General features: G+C 46.8%; 1 protein-coding gene across 6 annotated transcripts in view; it reads right to left on the minus strand.

Annotated features, from left to right (window-relative positions):
* The window catches only part of LOC146435895 (inverted formin-2-like), a 42,507-nt gene extending 17,428 nt beyond the window's left edge, over positions 1–25,079 (minus strand). For 2 of the 6 annotated variants that reach the window (XM_085061226.1, XM_085061225.1), the window contains exons 1-7: positions 6,110–6,518; positions 4,657–4,772; positions 3,962–4,121; positions 3,135–3,168; positions 1,974–2,115; positions 1,730–1,871; positions 333–1,220 (exon numbers count right to left, since the gene is read on the minus strand). In XM_085061226.1, the coding sequence (XP_084917352.1) occupies positions 333–1,220; positions 1,730–1,871; positions 1,974–2,115; positions 3,135–3,168; positions 3,962–4,121; positions 4,657–4,772; positions 6,110–6,503 (1,876 nt within the window). In that variant the 5' untranslated portion in view covers positions 6,504–6,518. Of the gene's footprint in view, positions 1–332; positions 1,221–1,729; positions 1,872–1,973; positions 2,116–3,134; positions 3,169–3,961; positions 4,122–4,656; positions 4,773–6,109; positions 6,519–12,812; positions 12,918–24,931 lie in introns of those variants that run through there. The other 4 variants (XM_085061231.1, XM_085061230.1, XM_085061228.1 and 1 more) reach the window with 4 other exon arrangements.
* Positions 25,080–26,245: the final 1,166 nt, after the last annotated feature.

Genomic DNA, 26,245 nt, shown 5'->3' on the forward strand with positions numbered 1-26,245 from the left:
ATAGTAAAAGCCTGGGGAACTCAGATCAGAGCCTGATCTAAGGCGTGTCATAGGGAATTAGGAAAATATTTCCATCCCTTTCTCTTCTTTTAATTTCAACGTGTTTTAGTTACAAACAAGCTATTCCAAAGTACTAATTCAGTTGGAATAGTTACTATTACATTAGTAGTTTCATGCTACTTTTATTTATTTCAGCTCTGTAGGTCAAAAGTAGAGGAAATCAGGGAAGTTCTGTATCCAAACAGTCAATCAAATCCGACAAACCTAAAGATAGTTTCTCTTTCCCTGGGTCACCCCTAAAGCAGCACTGAATTCATGCCAGAAGCACCCACCTCTCACCACGTTGGAGGGCAGCTTCTGCCAGTTCAGCTTCTTCATTCTCAGCGTTGGTGTCTTCACTGTCTTGGGGGGAGGCCTGCCCAAGCCCAGGGGGCAGCTGTACTGGGAGGCCACCACGGCTTCGATGTGATCTCCTGTCATGCCAGGAAGGAGGGGTGGAGGGGGAGGGATGCCCCCCATGCCAGGCAGGGGAGGTGGAGGGGGAGGGATACCACCCATGCCAGGTAATGGAGGTGGAGGAGGGATACCAACCATGCCAGGCAGTGGTGGAGGGGGAGGGGGAGGGGGAGGGATACCAACCATGCCAGGCAATGGAGGTGGAGGAGGAGGGATACCAACCATGCTAGGTGGTGGAGGGGGAGGAGGGATACCACCCATGCCAGGCAGTGGGGGTGGAGGGGGAGGGATGCCCCCCATGCCAGGCAATGGGGGAGGAGGAGGGGGAACACCCCCCATGCCAGGCAATGGGGGTGGGGGTGGAGGGATGCCAGGGAGTGGAGGGGCTGCAGGTGTATTTGTCATGGGGGTTGTGGGGTTCATGGCTGCTGTGCCAGAGGGTGGGAGTGGTGGGGCTGGAGGCACTGGGTTGGGAGCAGTGTTGCATGGAGGGTTGGATTTCTCTGGCGACGCAGAGCAGGCTGTGAACTGGCAGCATGAGATCTTCTTCTCGTTGGCCAGTGGCCCTGAGGGTGTCACTGGTGCCTTGGTGGGGTTTGATGATCCCACTGCACACCGAACTACACGGGCACATGGCTCTGGGTCACCCTGGACACCTCCAGCTGCACTCCCAGACAGGCGGTTCTCAGCTCGCTTCTGCTTGTTGGGATGTTTTTTTATAGACAGCAGCCTCTCGATGACTTCTTCTACTGTGTTCCCTTGGACTGGAGAAAGGAGTCAGGGTCAGGGGAGGGAACAGGGCCCACAGGCTGGTTCATGCTGTTCAACCCTCCCTGAGCAGCAAATCTGGAGCCCTGGAGAGCCCATTTCCTGGTGTCACTCTACACAATAACACTTTTGGCTTCCAGGCAACTTCCTTCCCATACACCCAGCCCACAAACAGTGTTTTGAGCACGCCTGCCAGCAAGACAGGCCAGCACCAGTGGCAGGATGCCAGCAAGGATGGATTCCCACTGACTGCCATGACCCAAAACTCAGGGATTAACCATTAAAGCAAGACTGTGAATCCCAAGCCTACTGCTAAACGTGGCCACCCACATGGATGGAGCTTCACGTCAAGACTTGACCTATGCAAGTGTAGCTTTGTCCCAGCTTCTGTTCAAGTCCCATGGATTATTTGGGAAACACATTGGGGAAAGATTTTTATAGGCTGTGAGTGGGACAAGGGAAAACAAGACAAGTGTGCAAGGCTGGATGGACATGCCAATCTTACTGTCGTTGGCGAGCAGAAGGGCTCTGTTCACTACAGCATCCAGGGACTCCCACAGCAGGAGGCTGGAGTGATGAGATGGCTCCAAGTGCAGCAGGCTCTGAAGGATGGACAGCAGCTGGATAGAGACTGGAGAGCGGCTCACCTGGAACACAGAGCAGCTTCGGTCACAGCAGGGCTGGTTCTGAGCAAGGTGGGGTAACTTTGCAATTGTGTGACCTTGCACCCTATGTGAGGGGCTACTCACTTTATTGAAGAGAGATGAAAAAACCTCATGATGATCATTCATGTTTATCCCATCACATATCTTTAATAATTCCTCATCATCGTCTATTTTGAACTCCTCAAATGTGTCACACTGGATAAGCAGATCCTCCTCCTCGATGTCTCTGCAATATTACAGCATGCATTTTCAATACAGAGCCCTTCACTAATTTTCAGAGCATTGTTTTTATTAAATGGCTTTTATCTCTTTGCCTCTCAGACTCAGCCAGTTGGTGTGGAAAGTACCCAACTCTGCCTTATAAAGGATGAGATGCCATCAGTGCATCCTTTCTTGAACTGAATGTACCTCTTCCTACAGCCAACACATACAAATGAATGGGACTTCTCATGGCATAACCCGGCCCAGTACAGGCTTGTTTTGGAATTCTCCTTGGAGCTGTAACAACAGAGTGGCATTCCCACCTTTTTGAAACCAGGCTGCTGTCTTTATTTTTTTGAAGTCACAAAAAATTAAAAATATTCCAGTGATGCTTCTATTGGGAAAACTTCCTTCTCTGTTACTCAAAATTAGATTAAAAAACCACAGACACTCTAAAGCTGACATTTTCAGCACTCTCAAGACCACTCAGTGTTAGAATTCTACGCTTGCTGCACTACTGAAAGATCTTCTCTTCCCTAATTTTTATGGTATTGGATGGAGCAATTTCAGTTACACAGACAACTGCAACTCACATAAACTGCATTCTAGAATTTATCACAGATGTTTCTGATAGAACATAATTTTAAAATTACATTCAGATATACATTAGTAAATTGTTTTAGCTGGATGCTTCTGGGACCAACAGCAGCAGTGAAGTGGTTTAGAACACAGTGAGCTGCTCAGTGAGCTCACAGCATTGCTTCAGATTCAGTCTGAAACACAGCCTCAATGAGGACATTGCTACTCCATCTGTGCCCAGAGCCTCTGTGCATGCCATCTGTGCCAACAGCTGTCCCTGTGACACTGTGGTTGGCAAGAGCATCTTAACACTGGACAAATGCCTCCAGCTCCCATGGAAGGGGTGCACACAAGTGAGGTCCACTCCACCCAGGTACAGTGCACTTCACACATGGAAGGTTGGACCAGGATTAAGTTTCCATGGCTATTTCTCATTTAAAAAAATATGTAAGTAGAGATCCTTACCTTAGCTTGTCTAAAACATCCAACAGCTGAAGCCCTGGCAGGTGAAAAAAATAGATATAGTTGCATTATGACCCACTTGGTACTGATTTGTTATGATCTTTACATAATGTTACACTCATAAACACTTTTTGCAGAGAGAAAAAGTGCAAGTATCTTCAGATAGATCTATCAAAGTGGGTAGAGTCATCTGGTAAATGATGAGACACCACAGTACACACCTGCAGCACCTGTGTGAACCACTGCACAGTCCCCCTGGAGTTACTGAGGGACACAGTAAGGCATGACTAACTTCAGTTCAAACTAGACATCTAAAATCTGTCTGACACAGTCAAATGTCTCTCGATCTCCACAGAGAGAAATGGAGCCCAGGCTCACCAACTCAGATGCACTCAGTATGTGAGGTGAATCCCAACAAGGGTACCTAGGATCCTGGGATTCAAGCAGATGGAAAGAACTTCTGAATCATGGCACAGCCTCTGTGGCTCAACTGAGTAGACACAGAGTGAAGAAACTTTATCAGCTCTTACAGGTAGTTGCAATATTTGGAAATGTGGCCACGTAAGATGGTTGGTTATAGAAATGTTCTGAAGAAGCTCAAGTGATACAGTGCTGCTGGGATTACAGAAAATATCAAAGCTATGGGAAAGCAGCACAGTTTAAAAAATGTGTTGACAGAAAGGCTATTGAGACTAAAGGTCAAAATAAAGAAGAAAATTAATATTTGCAGTTTTGTCCCCCAGCCTCTTCAGGCACCTTACAGATATATCTCAAAAAAACCTTGTCTGGTAACTGACTTTCTCCAGGGAAAGGTGCAAAAACATCCTTACCTATGAACTCATTTCTGATCTGTGTCCTTGTTCTTAGCTCTTCTTTGCCCAGGATGATGGCATTGATGGCACTCAGCAGTGTCACCATGTATGGCACATTGTCTGTGTTGGAGAGCTCGTTCATGATGATGCTGAACCGATACTGCTGGTTCTTCACACTCTGTTGGTAACACAAGTGATATTATGACAAGAATAGCCTATGCAGACATAAATGCCCACAAATGGTGCAGGCTCTCAGATGGAATTAGCACCTGAAACTCTCAGTTTATCCCACTGTGAACAGGACAGGGAGATACAGGTAAAAGCAGCACTCTTCCATTATGGAACAGGGTCTGGTTGGCAGAGAAAGTCACTAAAAACACCTCTTGGATCCCTTTATGCTTTCTGTTAACAACCTGAGCTCATGGGCAGTAAAACGCATGGATGTGGCACCATTTATTTTGCTGATCTGGTGGTGATTTTGCTGCCGGAAAGCACCTTGTGGTTGGCAGTCATTTGCCCAGACAAGTCACAGAAAAACACCACAGACTTATGCTGACTACAAAAAATTTCCTACAGCTTTCACCTTATAAACCCCTGTTTCTCCTACCAAAATGATACAAAATAAACTTTATTCCCACCCTTTTCTGTGGTACATGGATCTGCTTGCATGGATCAAAGCTGAGCCATTCCTTCTGCTCCAACCCAACACTTGCCTTGTAATGATCCAAGGCATCCAGAGCCAAAGCATGACCATCTGATGAGTAAATGCACAGTGCAGCCAGGAGCTCAAATATTTGCTTTTTGACCATGACATTAGTTGTGTCGAGTGCTGGAGGAAAAACAGAACAAAACAAAGCAGAATTTATAATGATATTAATATTCTGAATCTCAGTGTCTTCTGCTACATGGATTACGATAAGTGGTAGAAAAGAGAGTGAAGGGGGGGACACATTGCAATGGAAGATGGGAAGAGAAATATCTTAATGTACAGATATCCCATCCCAACAGCATTGTGTGACGGTAAATTCTAGTGGGAACAGTAAACCCTACAGGTACCCTATTGGCATTTTGGTGCAGCTTGTAGTTGTTCATCTTTTCCATTTCCCAGTGGCATGCTGCAACAGCAGCCAAGATTCTTCAGCACTCAAAAAATTTATTTCCTGTTTTCACATATGGGTATTTTCTAGAACACCAGATGAACCATTTTCTTTGATTAATGACTTATTTTTGGTGCAGAAAAGCTCAATATGCATATCAATTAGAGCAATTGTTCCAATGGGCCCCCATGTGTTCCCTTTCTCCACTACTCTTTCTCTGTGAGCCCTGGGAGCTGGGAGGGAGTGCATTAGACTCTCTCATTTTTCCTACATAAGAGCACAAAGAAACTCCAACAATGAAAAGTCCAGGATACCCTCCTGTTTTCATGGCACAAAAATGCCAGCTCCATATTTTTACACAGGCTAAGAAAATGCAGGGTGAAGAGGAAGGAAGAGGACTTCAAAACTGAAGAGGGCAACAAGCCAGCTTTCAGGGTAAATGCATTTTAGAAAGCTATTAATAAGGGTTTCTGGGCACAGCTGCGATCTCCGTGGAGCAGCACAGAAGTTATCCTTCCAGCACCAGCATCACTAAGTGCTGTACAATAAGTTCTAAGAGATGCCCTGATGAATTTCAAAGCTAATGATGAGCCAAGTGAATGGCAGGAGGATGTAAGTGCTGTTTCCTACCATCTTCCAGAAGGAGCAGAGTGAGCAGCACAGACAGCAGGCTCTCTTAGGTCCAAACATGCTATTTTCCCTCCTCTTTACAGGCTACAAGACTCCAAGCCCTTTCAATTCTTCTCCCTCTGCCCTTGGGGCTCACAAAGACTGAACAGCAAATGTCTGCTGACAACCAAAGGGTCAGAGATTTCTCATGCCTGTGTACAGATAAGGCTGGGTTTATCCCCAGCTTCTCAGTAAACTATGACAATATTTGTATGGAAATAGCACTGGGTGGCAAAGGCAATGTGATTTCACAGCAGTGTTATTTTAAAGAAGCAAACACCCATTAATCAGTTGTGACCACCCATTTCCAAGGAGCCTAGTGCAGGGCAGGAGGATAAGCAACAGGAGAGTGCCCCCTGATGCTGCATGTGATGGATGAAGCAGGAAGATGTCTTCTCACCTTGGAAGAGCTTCCTGACGTAGCCCTCGTTGCTCACGATGTATTCTATGCCTTTGTGGGAGTTCATGACTGCTCTCACACAGCTGATGCAGGTGAGCTGAAGCAAGGCATCTGATATCCTGGCCACTCCTCGCCCTGACAGCCTGTCCAGGGCTTCCAGGAGGAGGTCCAGCCCAGACAGCTCCAGGAACTGCACCATCCAGGCATCATCGCTGTTCTCCAGCCTCTTCTTCAGCCCAGAGTAGTTCACCACTGAGGGCATTTGCAGGAGACGGATGCACAGCTCTGGCTCTGCATTTTCCAGGTTGGCCTCGGACTGGTCAGTCTCCTGGGGTCCGAGTTTCTCCTTCAGGGCAGCCCACTTCTTGTGGGCACCTTCCTTTTTGGTTGACATCGTGAACGGTTTGCCCTGAAAGAAGAAGAAAAGGCACAGTGAGAAGTTTGTCTGGATTGATCATTAACTATGTGGCAGCCCTGTTTTTCTCCAGTAATCAGGATGTAAAGCCCAACCACAGCAGGTCCCAGCTCTCCAGCATGCAGGGCACACACTGGAACCAGTACTCTGTTGAAGAAACTCAATATATCCCCACCTTAACCACACACATTACATTCAGGCTTTGAAGACTCTGTGGAGAGACTTTTAGCACATCCAAGCCAGCAAATACAGCTTTAAAAGCAGCCAATTTACACCAGTCAATTGCCACTACCTATTTTCACGCAGTGAAAGGATAAGGTTGGAAGTGGCATTATCAGCTCTGAACTCCTAATGCCCATTAAACCACTTCAAAATCCCACTGCACTGGAGAGGCTGTGCAGTTTCTAAGCATTTGCAATGGGATGGAGAAATAATTTTGAGCACATCCTGCTCATAAGAGCGTCTGATTACTCTGTTCCTTTTTCGCTTTTGTTTCTTATGACTGATGTTGAGGTTAATTTTATAGCACTCACTTAATCCCTTCCTGTCTGCTGTAACAGCAAATATGTTTGTACACATGGTGTTTATGCCTGATAATGTGAGAGCCTGACAGGCTGTGAGTGCAGGGACAGAAGCAGGAGGCTGGCTGTGAAAACATTAGGGCACCTTTTTGGAGATGGGGAGAGGAGGATATGGTCTGTCCAGCCAGGAGCAAGGAGGGCCAGGAACTGATGCAGCACAGAGAAACTGCAAAGCCAACTGTAATTCTTGGTGCCAGATTTTATGATTTTAGACAGGATTATGATTTTTCAGACTCACAGGGATCAAGTTATACAATGCAGGTGCTTTTCAAGGATGTGTGTAATCGTTTTTGCCACTGAGATCAGCTCAGCTGGTCAGCATAGTGCTAAAAACACCAAGGCTGTGGATTTGATCCCCATATGGGCCATTAACTTAAGAGGTGCACTTGATGATCCTTGTGGGTCCCGTCCAACTCAGAATATTCTGTGATTCTGTGATTCTGTTTTAAAGCTGAATTGCTCCCAGAGATGACAGTTTGCCCCAAAAAAAGAAGATAAACCTGCTGGACCCAAATCCAGCCATTGACACTACCTCCTCTTCCTGCCACACCACAGGGAGCTCTGTTCCCCTGGGCTGCTGAGCCTGCACAGAGCCCAAAATAACCTGGGGCCAGTTGGCCCCAAAAATCAGCACTTAGGGGACTGAAGGGAAGAGTCTCATTTTCCCTTCCCACCTCCAGCACAAGGCTTTCTAGCCCAGCATTGGCTAGAGAAAAGGCTTGAAAAATTTAAACCAAATAATCTCTGGAAGTTCTTTTTCCAGAAAGCCAAGATAAAAGATGGACCATTTGCACTGGTTGGAAAAAAAATCTCATTTTAAAGCCTGCCTTGTGATTTTTCCTGGGGACTACACTGTTGAGAAAGGTCCTGGCTCCTTCCCCACAGCAGAGCTGCACAGCTTCTGTTTTACCCAAAGACTCATTTTGGCAATCTCCCCTCAGCAAATATACAGCCAAAAGATTTGCTCACTGATTAGTGATAGGCATGATATTATAGGCGTAAATATGCCTCTTGGAAAGATGCAAAGGGTGATGGGATAGGTCACTTGAACAATTTCCCTGAGAAAATGGCATGGTGGGACTCTCCGGCAGCTCACAGTGTCAAATTCTGCATTGAGAGGTCAGAGGGGTGGTGGAATTAGCAAGATATGGTGACTGGAAATCCATTTAGAGAGCTCTGGAGAAACCCTCTGGCAGTGTTTTCCTTTGCTTCAGTGGGAAAGGAGCTGGCCAAGCACCCAGTTGCTCCCTGTTCTGTTAGCTGAAAAAATGATGGTCATGATCCAAAAACATGAAGAGGCAAATATACCATCTGAGAACACACTGTACAGCTGAAAAGTGATAAAAAGGACCATAAAAAAAACCACAACCCAACCAATCCCCAAACAAACCTTCCTGCCAAAGCACACGCTTGAGTTTCCAAGATTTGTCATCGCTCCCTGCAGCCCAGAGCCCTTACTCACTCTTGGTAAAATTCTTGTTGGGATTAGTCAACCCCAGTCCCTCCCCTGTATCCAAGCCCAGGAATTTGGGTTAGGCTTGATGCAAAGATGAGAAATCCTCCCTCACTGGAGGAAGAAAAGCAAAAGTCTCCTGCCCCAGGTTCACAGCCCTGGGGATTGGGCAGCATCCTCCACCTCTCACCACAGCAAATCTATGCCATGGGGCTGGAGAGGTGCACCTGCAGTCAGATTCTCCTCCAAGCTGTTTCTGGAGCCCAGCCATCCCTTTCCAGTGCTGAGGTCCATCCAGCCTGGGTGCTGGTCAGCCCAAGGGGCTGCAGAAGTGGCAGTCAATTCCCATTCTCTTGTGTGACTTCTTTTTATACACAGCAAATCCCTTTTTTAATTTGAACATGACTAAACATTTTTTATCCAGCCAGATAACAAAGCAGGCTGTCTTTATGCTCCCAGATGTATAAATGCCTCATTATATTGTATTTGTATTATATTGTATCAGCTACAGCAAGTCAGAGAAATTATAATAGCATTATTGACCTCAGGCTTAGCTGATTCCTGAAAATTAAGCTCCACCAGTGCAACAGGAGGCAGGAAATACCGAGAGAGCATCCTGTTTACCAGCAGATTTGTTTTGAATTATCCTTCCCTCCCACCTGCTCCACACAGATGTGCAGAGATGAGAAACAGAACCAGGCAGGTACCTCTCCAAACAGTCCTGGCTCGTGTTTTTATGCACTGAACTGAACAAACTGGATTGATAAAATATTCTTCCCCACAGAGAGTGCACTCTTTTTGTAGGAAAGGTAAAAGGTAGCTAATGTATCTAATTGTGAAAAGGGAATAAAATAAATAAGAGCTGTACTATATAAATGGAAAGGAAATGAATATGGAGGAGATGGCAGTACGACTCTGCAGATGGTGTGATAAATCTGTTTACAAACACAGATATGAGTGATATATTGTGAATGCAACATCTTTCCATATTTTCCATGAAGCAAAGTGTTTCAAATATGTTTGGATACATCCTTAAAGGTGGTTTCACCTTTTATGTCTGACCACTGGAGCTTGTTAGCAGGTACATGATCTCAGCAGAGTGAGACAGATAAGGGTGGAAATGGAACACATCTATCTGGCTGGCTCAGAGGCTATTTAGAAAATGTTGGCTGAGGGAAGGAAAGTCCCCTGACAAAACCAGACAGGACAGCTGAACACACCTCACCTCATGCCAGCAGAAGGGCATGGGGAATAGTTTAGGTTAGACTAAAAACCTTTAAGATCATTGAGTCTAACTATTAACTGAGCACTGCCAAGCTCACCACTAAACCATATCCCCAAGTGCCACATCTGCATGTCTTAAATACAATCCTCTCCTTATTTTCTCACACTCAGAGGCTGGTTAGCCCTGATGGGGAATCACAGAACGCTAAAGGGTTAGAATGGACCCTAAAGATTATCTAGTCCTATCCCCCTGCCATGGGCAGGGACATCTCCCATGAGACAAGGCTGCTCAAAGCCCCATCCAGCCTGGCCGGGGCAGCCTGTTACAGTGTCTAACCACCCTCATGGTCAAAATTTTCCCCTCTTCCAGTCTGTACCCATTACTCCTTGTCCTATCACTACGATTCCTAATGGAGAGTCTCTCTCTGGCTTCCCTACAGGCCCCCTTCAGATACTGGAAGACTGCTATAAGGTCTAAAGCAGCATCAATGCAAAAGTACTCTTAATTTTAGGAGATTCCTTTGGGAAACATAAAGACATCCTGAGAGCTTGTGCTTTTGCTCTTGGCAACAGCAACACCACAATTCATGGTGTGAACTCCTTGGACCACTGAGTTTGCAAAGCTATAATGTCCCCTGCATCCATCCAGCCTGGTCTGTAAAATTTCCTCCTCCTTTCATTCTGAATCAGGTGCTTCCCAGATTCAGTTTTCTGTGCCTCTCTGTCCTTCAAGTCCACTCCTAGGGAGATGGCATCTGTGGGAGATAAATCAGGGCACATCAATACTTTCTCCATCCTGGGAAGCTGTGGAGAACAGAGCTGCACAGCACAGCTTTCACTCTAAATTATTACATGCCTCCAGGATGACACGGATCACAGCAAGGACTGGGGAGGACATGTAAAAAGAGATTTCTCAGGGCTGCTAAGTACTATTGAGTGAAAACAAAAGGGAGAAAGACTGCAGGTCAAAACGATTCTGATTTTTTGGGGAGCAGACCCACTGTCTATGCAGAAGAACGGGGCTTGGGAGCTGATGTGTGTGAGGGGAACAGCAGCTCCTTGCTGACCTTTGAAGAATTCTGGCAGCATCCCAATCCCACATGCTGCCCTCACAGCCCTCTGTTACCCTCCACAAGGCTGCTGGGGTGAGAAAAGCTCCTTTATGCTGCTCATTCCCCCCTCCCTTCCATGGCTGCTCCTGGCACTCAGGAGCCTGTTCTGCCTGGCTGACTGCTAATGACAGGTTTCACTTCTGGGTAGCTCCAGTTTTCACTCTGCTGCTGGGAACACGCCAAGCCTTTGTATTTTGCAACATGTCAGACTACTCAGTCCCTAAAAAGAAACAACATCCTGGCTTTGTGCTTTCCAAAATCCCTTCTGGAAGCGGGATGGGCTTCCTTATCCTCTCCTTTTGCTTTCATTTGTGTTGTTGTTTTCCCATGCAGTGTGGGAAGAGCTCATGTTCATCCAGGCTAACAAACCATCCTCCCACGCACCAAGACTAGTGGGGGGGACCACAGATCTCTGTTTTAGACACCAAGCTGACCCGTTGGTGTGGGCCCATTAGTGTCTGTAGGAACCAGCAGCATTCTCAGTCTCCCAGGGCAGCTGAGGGTAAGGGCACAGTAGGAAATTCAGGTGAGCAAACCAAAGGCATGGTTAGCACAACAGACCTTGCCCTGGCATGAAAACCAAGTGCTGCTCCATCCTTCTGCTGCCATGGCAGTAGCCTCAGCAGCCTTTAGATCTATGTATTCCTGATCCTCACTTGTATCAGAGGCCAGAATGTGTGATTTATGCTCAAAAAATGAAAAGATTTTGGAATGAATGCCCACTCCTGCTCTTCAACACTGAAGAAGTTCCTGAGCTCTCTGGCACACTGTGCTTTGCTTTGCCACAGCATACAGGAGCTCTCACAACACAGCCCAGGCTGGCTGTGTCCTCAGCAGTGCTGCACCATCTTGGGGAATATTTCATCTTTAGGGACTGAGGGAGCATGGACACACAGCCTGCTGCAGCTGGTGGGCAGGAACTGTGCCATCCACACTGACTGGGCCTGCCACAGGGCTGGCAATGGCTGCTGCTGGCAGCAAATTCCCAGAGAAGGACTTCAGTGCACAGACAAAAAGTGGCCATATTGGTATGAATTTGTATGTATTTTGCCAGTATAGCTTACTCTTTCACAAATAAAGGAAAAACTGTGTTGTCCTGACTCAGTCTCACCCACCTCTATCAGGATGCTGTGTGCCAGCACAGCTTTCCTCTCCTGGGCAAATACAAGCTGCAGGATTGTGTGACGTCTCACAAAATGGGTAAATGTGTCCATTCAACATGTATTGGTAGCAGTGGGTTACACCAGGTTTAACCACACCACTAAAAAAAAAAAAAAAAAAAAAATCACCAGTGCCTTCTTCCTCACAGTAAATAAACAACTAAATATCTCTTGGGCTGCTACAGGAACACAAACAAATCAAGCTCAAGTGAGATGCTCAAGGATGTTTATATCAGGATCTTCAGGAACCTCTAAACCCTAATTTATACAAGAGGTTCCATGAGCTTAGCTTCAAATGGGTTTGAAACCAGTCTCTGTTGCTATAACGGTGAAGACAGTCAATAACCACTTCCCAGAGGGGCATCCTGACTCCAGCCAGAAAGGAATGGGACTCAGGTCCAGACCCCATGAAAACTCTCACTGGGAGTAAGGCAGGTCTGGAGACTCCCCTGCTCCATGCCCACACACTCAGGCAAAGGCAGCACTTCCATGTGCCATCTATTCCAGCACCATTCAGCATTTTGAGATACAATTTATTACTGTCATTTGGGTTCATGTGAGGAGCAGAAACTGTTACCCAGCAACATGGACAGTGCAGTGGTAACTTCCTGGCTTCTACTCTGTGGGAAGCTGTCACACAAGCAGATATGAGAGCCAAAACCCTTTTATTGCCTTTTTTTTTTTTTTCTTGATGTTTTTAAAAACCTCCACAGGATGCCAAGAGGACAGAGAAAACTGTCAGGGGGAAGAATTCCTACCTCAGAGCTGAAGCCAAATTATTCCTTTGTCTCTCCCACATGGAAGGATACTTCTGGGCCAGTTGTGTGAGCCTTCCCTTCCCCAGCCAGCTCCTTTTCTTCTCTCTGTCAAGCAACCCTCAGTCAACATAGCGTAAATCCCCAAACGAGTGTCTCTACAAATCGCACGCTCTAAGAAAGTTCAACAGGATGTCAGTGTCTGATAGAATGCAAATATCTCTCTTTGGAAAGGTGCAAGCAAGTGACTTTTCTGTAGCCTCTAGGGAAGGCATTTGCATGTCATTTGTCACCCTTCTCATTCAGCCTGTGCTGGTGGCTGGGAAGGTGTCACTTCCCCATGGGCTGGGAAGGTGGGAGCCTTGCCCCCACTCCTAGTCTGTCTGCCAGGATGAGAAAGCAGTCTGGCATGGGGTGACTCAAAGCAGGGAAATGACCAAAGCAGGGCAATGATCTGGCAAAGAAAAGGAAAAACAATGAGAAGGAAAAAAGAGGATGCAGGGTGGTGTGATGGAGAGCAGGCTGTGGGTGGGGATAGTCCCTTGCATCTTGAATAAGCTGTGCTGGGTTTTCCAGCTTTGTGACACCACAGCTTTAAACAGTGCAAGATCTCAGGGGTCTTTGCAATGCTGGAAGAACCAGGACTGCTTAAAATATTAAGGATGTCTAACACAAGGCTGCCCACGCTGGGAGAGGAGCCACACAGCAAAGGCTGGGAGCTCAGGCAATGTCCTCTGGCCAGAAGCTCGATGACAAGAGTTCTGTGCTCATTGGGCACCACTGAGGTCCTGCTGAGCTTCAGTGCAGCCCAGCTTTATTGGGCTGAGCAGTCTCTCAAGACATTGAAAGCTCTTTTTAACAGAAAACATCTCTGTGCCTTTCTGGTTGACATTTCATGTGACAACTAGTTTGTGTGCCACAGCTGCAAAATGCATCCACTCAGCCTCTCGGGAGGTGTTAGCTGAAACCCAGTCATTATTAAATTGTGAATATTTCAACATGGCCCATTTTAGCATAGGCCTCCTGCCTGGCTCAGGGTAGCAGTTAGGCTTCAAATGTTTATTTTTTACTCTGTGAGCTTCTACCCTGAACTGAACCTCCCACATCACAAGTTGGAACCCACATCAAGAGTCTTCCTGCCTTAGGTGGGAAACTCAGCCCTTGTGCACATGAGCACAACTCCACCAGTATTAGAAATACCCTGATCTGTCTGCCCTTTGGCCCAAATTCAGTTGGCCTTTAAGAGACCAACTTGCCCACGTGCTTTCTAATTAAAACAATTTCTCCATAACAATGTAACGTCCAGGGAAATGACTCTGCATAATTCCTCATCCTGCCATAGGAAACACTCTGGGGGTGTGTGTATACAATCCCAGACTAATGTTAATTCAGGATGGGTTTTACAACAGCAAATGAATGTCCCTTTACATTGCATGCACTCCTGAGGTGTAATCCCCAAGTCCTCAAAAGATTAGTTGCTAATCTGGTTCTTGGGAGCAGGACTAGGCTCACAGGAGGTTTTATGGAAAAAAAAAAAAAGTAAGAGAAAAAAGATCCTGCAAAGAAAGGATTGTGATGGTGCAAATTCCTGTCCTCAAAAACCATGGAAGCAATGAAAAAGATTATCAATCAGATCCCATCAGGTTTTATCTGAAGTCTGGATCTGAGAAATTCCAGAAATGCTTCTCCTTCTAGAAATGTTCCATTGTTTCTGACATGGGAAAAAACCCCAAAAAACCCAACAAAAAAATAAACAAACAAACAAAAAATCAAAAACCGAAAGCAAAAAAAGCAGAAGTGGAGAAATTGGGCTGAAGAGCAGGAAAACCAGCTCTCAAGCTGGACTGTCCCTCTGCAGGCCCCATGGACATGAAATTCCAAGTTGCTCAGAGAGAGTGCTAATGGTTTTCCCCTAGCAAATCAGCGGAGTTTTACCCCAATTTTCTAGCAGATGATTTGATGGTCCCCTGAACAGTACCTACACCAAAATCAGACAGGTTACATCTGGAACTAAGAGTTTAGTTCCATGATAGGTAAAGTAAAGCTAAGACCCTCTACTTTTTGAGTATCACTCTGCTGCCTCTGGATCACAGTGCAATGGCTTCACTGCCCACATGGCCAGTCCACAAAACTCAGGAATCCAATTAAACAGACATAAATACAGCCCATTTGCCTTTAGGAATTAGATTATTCCTAATTACAGCAATCAGTGTCTTCTCACTGCTCCACATTTCTGTGACAAATTTATCCCCATGCCAGTGGCTTTTCAAGCAAGTCATGTCAAGTTTTGGACATGTCATGTCCATGTTTTAGAAAGGGGACACTCAACTCATTTCTGGCTGGCAAGGTGAACTGTGCCAGCCAGAGGTCTGGCTCTTTTTAGGTGATCCTGCCTAAAATGCCTCATTTCACTCCTTTCTAAATCACTAAACATCAGCACAGGCAGTATTCAAGAATCAGAGGTGCAATATTCTCCTCTGCATGTCCGTGACAGGTTTGTTGGGTACTCTGGCACCTGTGGGGACAGTGAAAACAACCACATGTTTACAGGGGAAAAATTGGGGAAATAAATTTGGATAATTCAACTTCTCTGTTCATCTGAGAACTGAATCCTGAGTTAAGCAGCCAGAACGACCAGTGTCAAACAAAGTGCAGAAATGGCACTGAAAAGGAATTAGGTCAGGTGAAGACACACAAATTTAGGGGGAGAGCAAACTAAAATTTAGGGGGAGAGTCAAATCCTCCCCCTACCCACAAGGTGTCTGGTCTTTGCAACAGGACCTTGTGCCATGGGGACAGCAGGAGATGCCAGAAGAGCTACTGGGATGCAGATGGGATGAACCAACAATGACCTTCCCAGGTATTGGGAGTACACAGTGACAGCAGCCAGTCTGTCCCTCCTTGGGGAGCAGAGACATCTGAGCATCCTCGGGAAATCACAGGAGTGAGACAGGAACTGCAAAGCTGACTGCTGCTGTCTCTTGCTGAATTTCTCTACTCTCCTTGAAGACTGACATCCCTCCAGCTCTCTTGTCACAGACTAGCTCTGATTGCTTTTCGGCTGAATACATTCACCTTAGAGGATGCTAAAAGGAGAAAAAAGAAACCTTCTGAAGGAGTTGTTAAGAAACCTTCTGAAGTAGTTTTTATCTGATGAATACTTCAGATAACAAAAATAAAGGACTCTACTACCGCCAGTAGCATATTTCCAGCAACTTTGTACCTAATGGGGTAGATCTGCTTAAAACATCCCTAACATTTGCTCTGCAGTTATTTTGGTAGGAAGCTTCTGCAAGAAAGAAACATCCTGTTTTGGGGAGGGTGCTTCCACCTGAGGAGATTAAACCATGAACTGCGAGGAACTTGGAGCTTAATTTGAAAGATGTTGACAAAAATCTTTGCCAGAATCCCAAACTGCACCAGCACTTCTGCCCAGACCACTGGGCACAGATTCATGTACAGGTTCTAAAGGATCTATGTGCTCCCGAGCATAGGCTGGGTAAGCCTAATATTTATTGCTTATTTATCCTGCATATTGCACATTTATCCTGCATATTGCACTGTGCTAAGGCTGCAGGGGAAGTGCTCAGGCACTGCCAGGGTGCCACAGTGGCTGAACTCTGCTCCCTGGGACACATGCTGGTGCTGCAGCAGCAGGAAGATGTAATTACAGGAAAAAGACCTTCTGAGCCCTGCCCCAGAGGGAGAGAGGCAGGCAGGTCCTGTCCAGGGTTTAGCTATATTCTTCCAGCATGAGCACAAACTCTCCTCAATAGCACTAGCACTTCAAGGATGAAGATCTTCAGGCAGGCAATAGTTCTTCCCTAGTGTTGCCTTTTTCAGCCTAGAAATGAAACTCGAGATCATTTTAGTATAGGAGGTAATGTAAAAGAGGATTTTTATTTGAACTCCAAGGACAGTTATGGAAGAATATCCACAAAAGCCCACCCCCACAGGGGTGAATGTAGTTTTACAGGTTTTTGGAAATTAGCATAATTGATAAAACATACCAATTAGGAGGACAAGTGGTGATGCAATTTCCCCTTTTTCTGGAGCTTCTCACCCTTGGTATTAGCTGTCCTTGTCTATGAAAATGTGTCTTGAAGACTTTGTTCTCAACCTTAGCTCCCAGGAAGAACCAAGATAGGATAGGGGCCTTGTGCCCCCCAGGCCTTGAAATTCTGGAATGTGCTTGGTCTTTCTAGCTGGGGAAAAGGGTAGGGAAAAATACTGTGAAAGTTATAAATATATAATAGAAAAAAGGTAAAAATTACTCCGGCATCACTAGAAACCAGTGTGATATTGGAGGTCCGCAGGGGAAAGGGCTGAAGGCACCACTAAGCCAAAGAGCTACCCAGACCCACATTTACCCCTTCTGAGAAAAGCTACCAAGACACCAGAATGATACAGAAGGCAGAATGTTTTTCCAGCTGTTCTCCAAACACGTTGCAAATGTAATTCCCTTCCATTGAGATCAGTTTTTCCATCCATCCAGCTGCTGCTGAATCACGGTGGTTGGTATCTCATCTGGTGAACAGCCCAAATGCAAACACCCTGAGTGTTTTTGTTCAGATAAGGCTGGCCACAGCCAGGATTCCTAATGGCATGGGCAAAGCACGTATTGCACACATTAAGGAGAAGGGCCCCAGATACTGCCAGGTACTTTCCTGTGCACTTGTGTGAATATGAACGTTACTAAGAGAAACCAGAAAACCTGCTCAGCTGCTAATTCAAGAAGTTAAGCGTTTGAGCCGTTTAAAATAAATGCTTGAAGAAGCCTGGCTTAGCACGATTTCAACATTAATCCACTCCAAAGATGCCTTCAGAGTATTTTCTCTACTGCTGGGTAAAAAAGTTTGAAGAGCCTATTTTATAACGCAGTAATCCTAAAACATTAACTGGCTTAACCTTTCATTTTTCTACAGTACTCATTCCAGCTGTTTTGGGAGGACCTAAAGTTGTCCTCCTAGACATTATCTTTCCAATTCTAACTCAGTCTTGGAATTAATGTGAAGAGATTTTAGTATGAAACCAATTGGGATCATGGGAGAGTCTCATGCTGGGGCAAAATGGCCATAACAGACATGCAGGATATCTTATGATTATCATTTTGACCTATGTCAGTTTTTCCTTATCACTTCAGAAATGAGTTATCCTGCTTTGTTCCATGCAAAGAAATCAATTTCCCAATCATATCCTCAGATTGCATAGTCCGAAGAGTTGCAGTGCTTTATGCCATCTGAACATTATGTGTCTGTCATTAATGTTCAAGAGGAAAATCACTATATGTGTCTGAACAGTTAATATACAATGAATATTAGGATACAATTTTATAAGTGATTCATCTTTACACATATGGCTTGCTCCAACACCTGCTTACAAGTGTTATCAGAACACGGGTTTGGGAATTACAGGCTTGTAAATCAATTTAACTTTGTGTTAGACCTTTCCCTTCCTTTCTAGATAAATAGAGGCCTTATTTAAGGCTTGGTAATGTTTGTGGAGGTTCAGTCCATTTCCAGTAATGGAAACAACAAAACCCAGAATTTATCCCCAGGCTTATAAAAGAAGCCTTAGGACTGGGTAAATATAAAATAACTCATGAATATTGGACAGCTTGTTCTGAAATGGGGAACTACAGCCCATCAGTGCATAAACAAGTGAGCACAGCCAGGCAGGCTGGAAAGCAGCCTTCCAAGGGAGAAATGGAGCAGCTCAGCCAGGTTTCAGATGAGAGCTACTCAGGGAGCCGGCTGCCACATCAGCGTGACACAAACCAGAAAGGAAACAAGTTATAAAATGTATCAGGGAATAAAAATATTTGTTCCCCAGCTCACCTTCACGGCAGCCTCACATTTGCACCGTTGGTCATACAAGTCAAGAAGAAGACACATTCACAAATACTTCCTAAATTGCAGAGCCCATTGCTGACATGCCAGGTAAATATTGAAACCCCAGTTTCTTACTCTGTGTGAACTTTTCTGCTGTGGCTCAGAGCAGATTTGCTTTCCTGCATCGTGCATGCAGTTGAAAGTTAAGCCGACCAATTCTAAAGGATTTTTCTCTCTCTTTTTTTTTTTCTTTCTTTTCTAAATAGCAGAAGTAATTAATCTGCTTCAGAGAATGAATCAGCCTTTTCTGAGCTAGAAACACACAGAGGAGATTGTGGCTGTTTCTGGGGCAGGAGGGAGGCTTACTCACACAGCTGATGCAGCAGAGGCAGGCAAACAGGGTGTACAGCTGTGGGCTGCAAGGGGGAAAACCCCAAAGCCACACCCCAGAACCCCCCAGTGCCATCCTGTGCCCCCAAAAAACCCACTGGGACAGAGGGAATGGGCTCAGCACTGCACTGCTGCTGGAAGAGATGAGCCAGTGCACAAGGAATGGTCCAGGGAGGGCTGTGTGGCTTTGCCTCTCCTCCTGCAGCCCCTGGGTGGCACATCCAGCCTGTGAGGGGCTGCACCCTCTCCTGGCAGTAAATCCTTTGGCAGCAGGAGCCACCCTTTCATTTAGGTGAAGTACCTTCATCTGGGCCAGACGGTGCAATGAGCTGATTTGCCACAGTTTGACTTCTCGGCAGGCTGTGGGAAGAAAAGCATTGCTCACAAAAAGCTGCTGCCTTGTAGTATGGGAACTTCTGATTCCAACTGGGGCCTCTGTCAGGAAATAAAGATAATGCTTTGCTCACTGCTTCCAGCCAATGCTCAGCAATGACTTAACAGAAAAGCAGGATGGGTGAGGAGCAGACAGCTCCCAGAAAGGGGAAACCAGCAGAACAGCAGCAGTGTGGAGATAGCTGCCTCATTAAAAATAATGCAATTTAACCACGGAGCAGAGTGTAACACAGTTATGCCTTAGCTGCACTGACAAAAGCAGAGCTGCTCACCAAAGTTATAAATAAATAATACATAAAGATGAGGCCTGTCGCTGTTGAGCAGCTAGCAGAGTAATGAATGCATCGGTTCTCGGTGGCAAGAAGGAATGACCTTTATTGTTTTGATTTCATCACATTTATAGAGTTCTCAAAAGTCACCCAGATTGGTCAGTCAGAAGCCTTCCCCCAGGCCTGATTGGCCAGGCTTGCACTGTCCAAGTTCTGGGACACTGTTCCAAAACATCCAAACTTTATCTTTATTTACAAAAACACAAGAAAACTTCCCATGGGAAAAACTGTGCTAGCCACAGAGGCCAACCTCAATTCATTGATCTGGAGAGAGGAAAGGGGCTCTGTTGCTGCCCTGCCTTCATCCCCTTTGCTGGCCAGGGTATGCTGGGGAGAGGCTGTGCCTCCAGCAAGGGAAGAGCTCTCCTCCCAGCCCCTGGGACAGGAGTGGGGCTGGCATGTCCCTCCCTCTGGTAACACAGGGAGAGGGAGGACAGGTAGCCACAACTCCCTGTGCAGAGGCTCTGTGCAGACCAGAGCAGAGCAGAGCTCATTTGACCTCTGCAGTGGCAAAATCACCAACATTTTCCATTTTAAAGTACAACTAAATATAGAGGTTTTATGGTTCCAGGGTGCCTCCTTTCCCACACTTTCCTGGAGTGATCTCCAAATTCCTCTGATGTGCTTGCTTGTTAAAATGTGACTCAGTTCTCCCATCTGGAAAACTGGAGACCCACATAGTCCCAAGGTGGCCAGCTGCCACTAGTGATGTCCTATGTTAGCATTAGCCATCAGCTTGGGAGCAGCAGAGGCAACAAAAGGCTTTGCAAGTTGGATTTGGGAGAAATCAGTGCTACAGAGGCTTTGGGTACTCTGTGAGCAGCAACACAAACCATCAGCTGAAACGTCCCTTGTGTCCCTTTTGGGGAAGTCCTCTCAGCACCAAGGAGTGACTGAGGACAGCTGCTCACAGCCTCTGATGGAGCAGCAACGCAAAGAGCAAATCTCTGCCCTCCAACATTCCACAAAATTAATACTGTTCACACCTCAGCTGAATAACGATTGTGGTATGAATAACAAACGGGAAGTCAATGCCAAGTAGCACCACCTGGTGATAATTACTCCAACCATGCCAAGTCCAACATCAGGCCTTACCAACTACTGCATTTGGCAGCTCTTCATTTACCTGTGCTTGTGTTACTGGACACAGTGCTGGAACAATGTCCCTTCTGAAATTTCTTCTGCCATTTCTTTAGGGTCTTTAAACATTTTGGAATCAGCTGAGTGACTTCAGTGCTGGAATGAGGACTTCATCCATTGTTTTTTAGTCCTCCTTTCTGGCTTTGCCTGGTGTCCTTTATCAGCTCAGTTGGTTTTTCAGAGACCTTGAAATACGCCATCAAATGCTACAGAGCTTTTTGCAAACACTATTGCTTGCTTAAGATTCTCATTGATCTGTGGCTTCAGCATTCCCAGCACTTTGAAATGTCAGCTCAGGTATCAAAATAGGTGAAACAGCTGAATCCCTGAACAATATGTGTTCATTACATCAAACAGAAAGCCCACCATGCTGTTAGATGCTCTCCTGATGCTTTCTGCAGATGTGAAAGGCTGGCTGACAAAGCAGCAACAAATGTTCATTTGCCACATCACACAACCACTTTTAACTTTGGGCACTCCTGTAGATGCCAGGCTATGACTCAGAGGCTCATGCTTGAACCCCACATCCCTATTTTCTTTTGTATTCAGTTTCATAAAATCAGCTCATCTACCACTGACATTATCTGGTAGCAATCATAAAGCTTGGCTGTTGCTCATTAGTTATTCTTTTCCTAGGAAAAAGGAGCCAGACAATACTTGCCCTTGACAAGGAACCTGAGAGGCACTAAAAAGTCACCCAAACATACAGAACTCTTTTTTTTAACCATTCCCAATTTGTGCTTCACTTCAGTTCCTAAAGCATGCCTGCAGAACTGGAACAACTGGGATGGCCTGACAACCCCACACCAGACCTATAAGCATGATGCTGCCCTTCATTAGAAGGAAAGTCAAGGCTCAAAATTTGATGTGACTTTTTTCCTTCCCCCAGTTCGTTCTCAGCATTTTGGTTCACAGCACAGGACAGGAGAAATCTCTGTAAAATAGAAATACAGATCGTTTGCCCGCTCTGTTGCAGCAGTTGATGCATTCAGTGCTTTTTCTGGCCACTGGGAGATGAAGGCAGCCTCTGCAACACCAAGTTCATGAGCCCTGCATGATAAACTGCTGCACAGGCAAGGCTGAGAAACACTGGAATAAACTTGAGCTTGGTGGATAATGCCAAAGGGATTATAATACATTAGGTCAGAAGCAGGTAGTCATGCCCTGAACACAAGGGGTATCACACCACAGGGCTGTGTCTAGCTTCTGCAAAATATTTAGCCATTTTTCTCCTAGTTATAAAAAAAGCCATGTACAATCCTAATGAATGGAGCAGGGATAACTCCTCGTGTTTATCTGCACCTACCAACTGCAGCATTTTGGGCTGAGCAGAGCTGGATTTGTTCAGTGCCACTGTGTGACCCCGTGACCTGACTTTGTTGATTTGGTGGTATTTTCTCTGAATCATTATTGACAGACCCTACCACAAATATTAAGAGCGAGGATATTCAACTGGGAGCTTAACCTGAGCTCAGATAAGAGCACTGAGTCTGTGTGAAGTTCCTTCAGCTGCTTCAGCTCTATGAATATTGTTCACTGCCCAATCTGCAGCACTGTGTTGCTACCCACTGCTGAATTACACCCATCTTCTACTCACGGCTGGTTACAGCACAATGGTGGGATTAAACACCCCTCAGCAACTGAATAATCATTGCAGAAAAAACCCCACAGCTAATAACTGATGCCATGGAAGTAAATCAGGGGAAAGAAGGACAAAATGCAACTTAGCTTGCTTTGGTAAGAAAAATTTTCTGCTCAGCTACTCTGGGAAAATGATCCAGAATAACTGGCACACAAGACAGGGATAAAGTTCAGCTTACAACACATTTGAAGCCACTTGCTACACAGCTCAGTGAAATCAGAAGTTTACAAACAAATGAAATTTTTGTAATAGGCAGGGTACAGACCTAGAAGGATCAGACAGACAACGAAATGGAAGGGGTCAGTCTGAGTTTTGCAAGGGTCACTCCTGAAAGTGAGGGAGACTCCATCCTATTTAACTTCTCCTTCATGACAGAGCAAGTGGGAGAAAGCCAAGGGAAATACTGAACCAGCAGAGATCATTGAGATATGCAATAAAAATAGGATTAATAAAATGGCTGGAATACCATGAGAGCTAACAGCAGAAAAGTCAGATGGACACATGGAGATGAAAATCCCAGCTTCCCACCCCCATCACAGGACAGGAGGAACCTGAGGAGGAGGTTAATTGCAACACCTACCTGGTGAGGGATTTATTTCTAGGTGAGGTGCCAAAGCATGAGAGGCACAGGAGAGACCTCTGAGCCTTGCAGGTCTGCTCATCCACAGGGAATACAGAGGTTAAGAAGCTCAGCTCACAACTGCCAGGCATCAGCAGAAGCTGGAGCCTACTTCATGAAAGCAGACAGCAAGTTCTAGCTTGTTTGGCATTGCACAGTAAAGAGACAAGCATGCAACTCCTATTTCTACACTGATAGGAGAGAAAAGCATCAGACTGGGAGAACTAAGCAGTCATAGTGCAAATACAAAGTAAGCAAAAGCCATATATTGGAGAAAAAATATAGTATCAGTTCAGCACAGTTCTGAAATTTCTCACTCCCAGAAGACTGTAAACAAATGAATTACAGTGGTGTGCAATAAAGCATAATATCATTCTGTGTTTAGATTTGCTGACCTGCCAGGTCTCTTCCTGTCCTACATTTAGATTATCTTTTATACAATGGGTCTTGCACACTGCTTGCATTTTTTCAGCAATATTTTTGGATGACAGCCTAGAATGGGATTATTAACTTATAACAGGACCAAAAAAAAAAATCTCATATCCTCACAGATTCCTGCTATCCCCTCCCCCCTGCTCTCTAGTTTTGGCAGGCTCTGTTTAGTGGAAAAATAAGCTTAAGGGGATGGAAGAGAAATGAGATTAGTGTCCAGACAGCCCAAATTCTGAGCAAGTTCAGTAGGACGATGGCAACTTTACCGTAACTCTCCTTCAACTTTTCTTTTCAACTAACTTAAGCCAGAAGTTTCCTCGCAGTCTACCAGGGAGCCTGGCATGTTTTGCACTGTGTTTACCCAGAGAAATTCTTCAGTCTTAGGAATCCAAGAAAAAGAACATACAGCTTACTGTGCTGATCTGGTATGGGGAGGGACGACCACGAAGACTGTTTTGGGGTATTTCTCCTAAAATCAGTGTGTCTGAGCACTCCATCCCCGCCCACGAGCTCTGGAATTCAGCTCTGTATGCTGATGTTGCAAGAAGCCATTTAATCACTGCAGAGTTGTTGAGCAAAAGGGAGGATGAGGCTGGAGAGAACTATGTGGGAAAACCGGGCAGGACTTGGAAGACCGTGTCTGAAAACCACTGGATAACAGAATCTTTCAAAATAAAAGCCTGAAAGTGGCCCAGCACAACCGCAGGCACGCCAGCCATCCACTCCGTTCTGGGAGATGCTCTGCCAGCCCCAAGCACAGCAGGACCACATCCCGCCTGCACATCACACCTAAAACCTGCACCACGTTGCACCTACACGTGCGATCGGAACCACATCACACCAGCACACGGTGCGGCTGCACCTGCGACCCAAACCACCTCCAGCACCTGCGATCCAAACCACATCCAGCCCTTCCACGCTGTGTTCGCGGCTGCAACCCGGACCAGCTCCCACCTGTGCGCTCCACCGTCGCACCTGCAGTCCAGACTTCACCCCACCTTTACACCGCGCTATTGCACCTGCAGCCCGGAGCGGCTCCCAGCCCTCCCGTGCGCGGTCAATCGGGCAGCGGGAGCCCCGTCCCGGCGATGCTGCCACACCTGCAGCCCAACCCGGGTGCCACCTACACCTCGCTGCTGCTGTGGCGCCTCCATCCCCCCTGCGCCCAGTCATCTCTCCCCGCAGCTTCGAGCCGCCCGGCGAGCTCCTTCCTGCGCGTTCGGCCGCCCCGTCCCACCGGCCGGGAGGAGGGATGCTCAGCCGGGCTGCAGCCCCGGCCGGGGGTTTAGCCCAACTTCTCCCGACCGACAGGACCCGCGATCGCCCCCGGCGGAGCTCGGCCTTACCGCGGCGGATTCCTGCGGCAGCGACCCTGCTGCGGGCAGCGACCCTCGGCTGGCAGGGACGCTCCGGCGGCACCGACCCTCCGCCGGCGCCCGCAGCCGCCGGGCTCTGCTAGCCCGCGGGAGCCGCGCCCGGTTCCGGGGCGGAGCGCGGGCGGGGCGGGGGGTCCGGACCGGCCTCGCCGGGGAAGTTTGTCCCCTCCCGGGCGGGGGTTCGGCCGAGACGCCTCAGCTCCGCGTCCTGCCGCGGGTATTCCTTTGGCACCCCGCTGGAGCGTCCCGGTCTCGCCCTAGCAGATTATCCCAGGGGGAAGAGCTCTCCGCGGAGTTGGTGCTGTGTCCCCCTCGCCGCAGAGGGGTTCTGCCCATCCCGGAGGAGTCCGCAATGTGCCCCTTCCTCCTGTGTCCCGTGGGCACCCTGGAGGCGAGCGCTGTCCCCGCGGCGGCCAGAGCCGTGCGACAGCCCGAGCTGTCCCGGTGGGAGCTGCTGCATCCCTGCCCGCCGCGGGGATCCTCTCCGTCCGGTCACAAGGGCTCGTATCCACGGCCCGAGGGATCACGAAAGCTGGGGACAGGCTGTCCGGGCGGTCAGAGACCCAAGGGACCCTGCGCCCTCCTCTAGGGACCCGGCACCCTGGTCTCTGCAATTTAAGTGCTTCATTTTCAGTACAGAATCATGGCATAAATTTGGTTGGAAAATAACCTTTAAAATCATCGAATCCAGCTGTTAACCCAGCATTGCCAAGCCCACCACTAAGCCATGTCCCTCAGTGCCACGTCTACATGTCTTTTAAATACAGCCATGGATGGTGACTCAACCCCTTCCCTGCATAGCCTGTTCCAATGCTTGAATCTTGTACTTTGCTCCGGGTTGGTAAAGCTAATATTTGAGCATTTCCCACAGATTTTGTGGAAATATATCACCATGTAAACATCTAGTCAGCCCAAAACCGAAATCAGTGCAAGTTTAATACCTCATAGTACTTCAGATCAATGGGCACAGTGGGCCACCCAACCCAGCAGAGGGGAAGAATGCCTTTTCCATTAGAAAAACACGTCAGCTCTAGAGATGAACAATGAAACAGTGGAGTTAAGCTAAATCTCAACAGCCAAGTGGAGAATTTTGGTGGAAAAGTTTGTTTCCCTCGGTGGGTCAGAAGTTCCATCTCCTATAGGCACTAGGGGTATGAGTCAGTTCTGATTTCAGGCAGAGCCACTCAGCGTCGCTGTCCAGAGAAAACCTGGCAGGGAAAATAATGGAGCAGGGAGATAACTGATAAAGTGTTTTGCAAAGGGCTGCTGCAAGTGACTGAGAGC

The sequence above is a fragment of the Lichenostomus cassidix genome, chromosome 5, assembly GCF_008360975.1.
Source record: "Lichenostomus cassidix isolate B80296 chromosome 5, HeHo_3.0, whole genome shotgun sequence".
Taxonomy (NCBI): Eukaryota; Metazoa; Chordata; class Aves; order Passeriformes; family Meliphagidae; genus Lichenostomus; species Lichenostomus cassidix.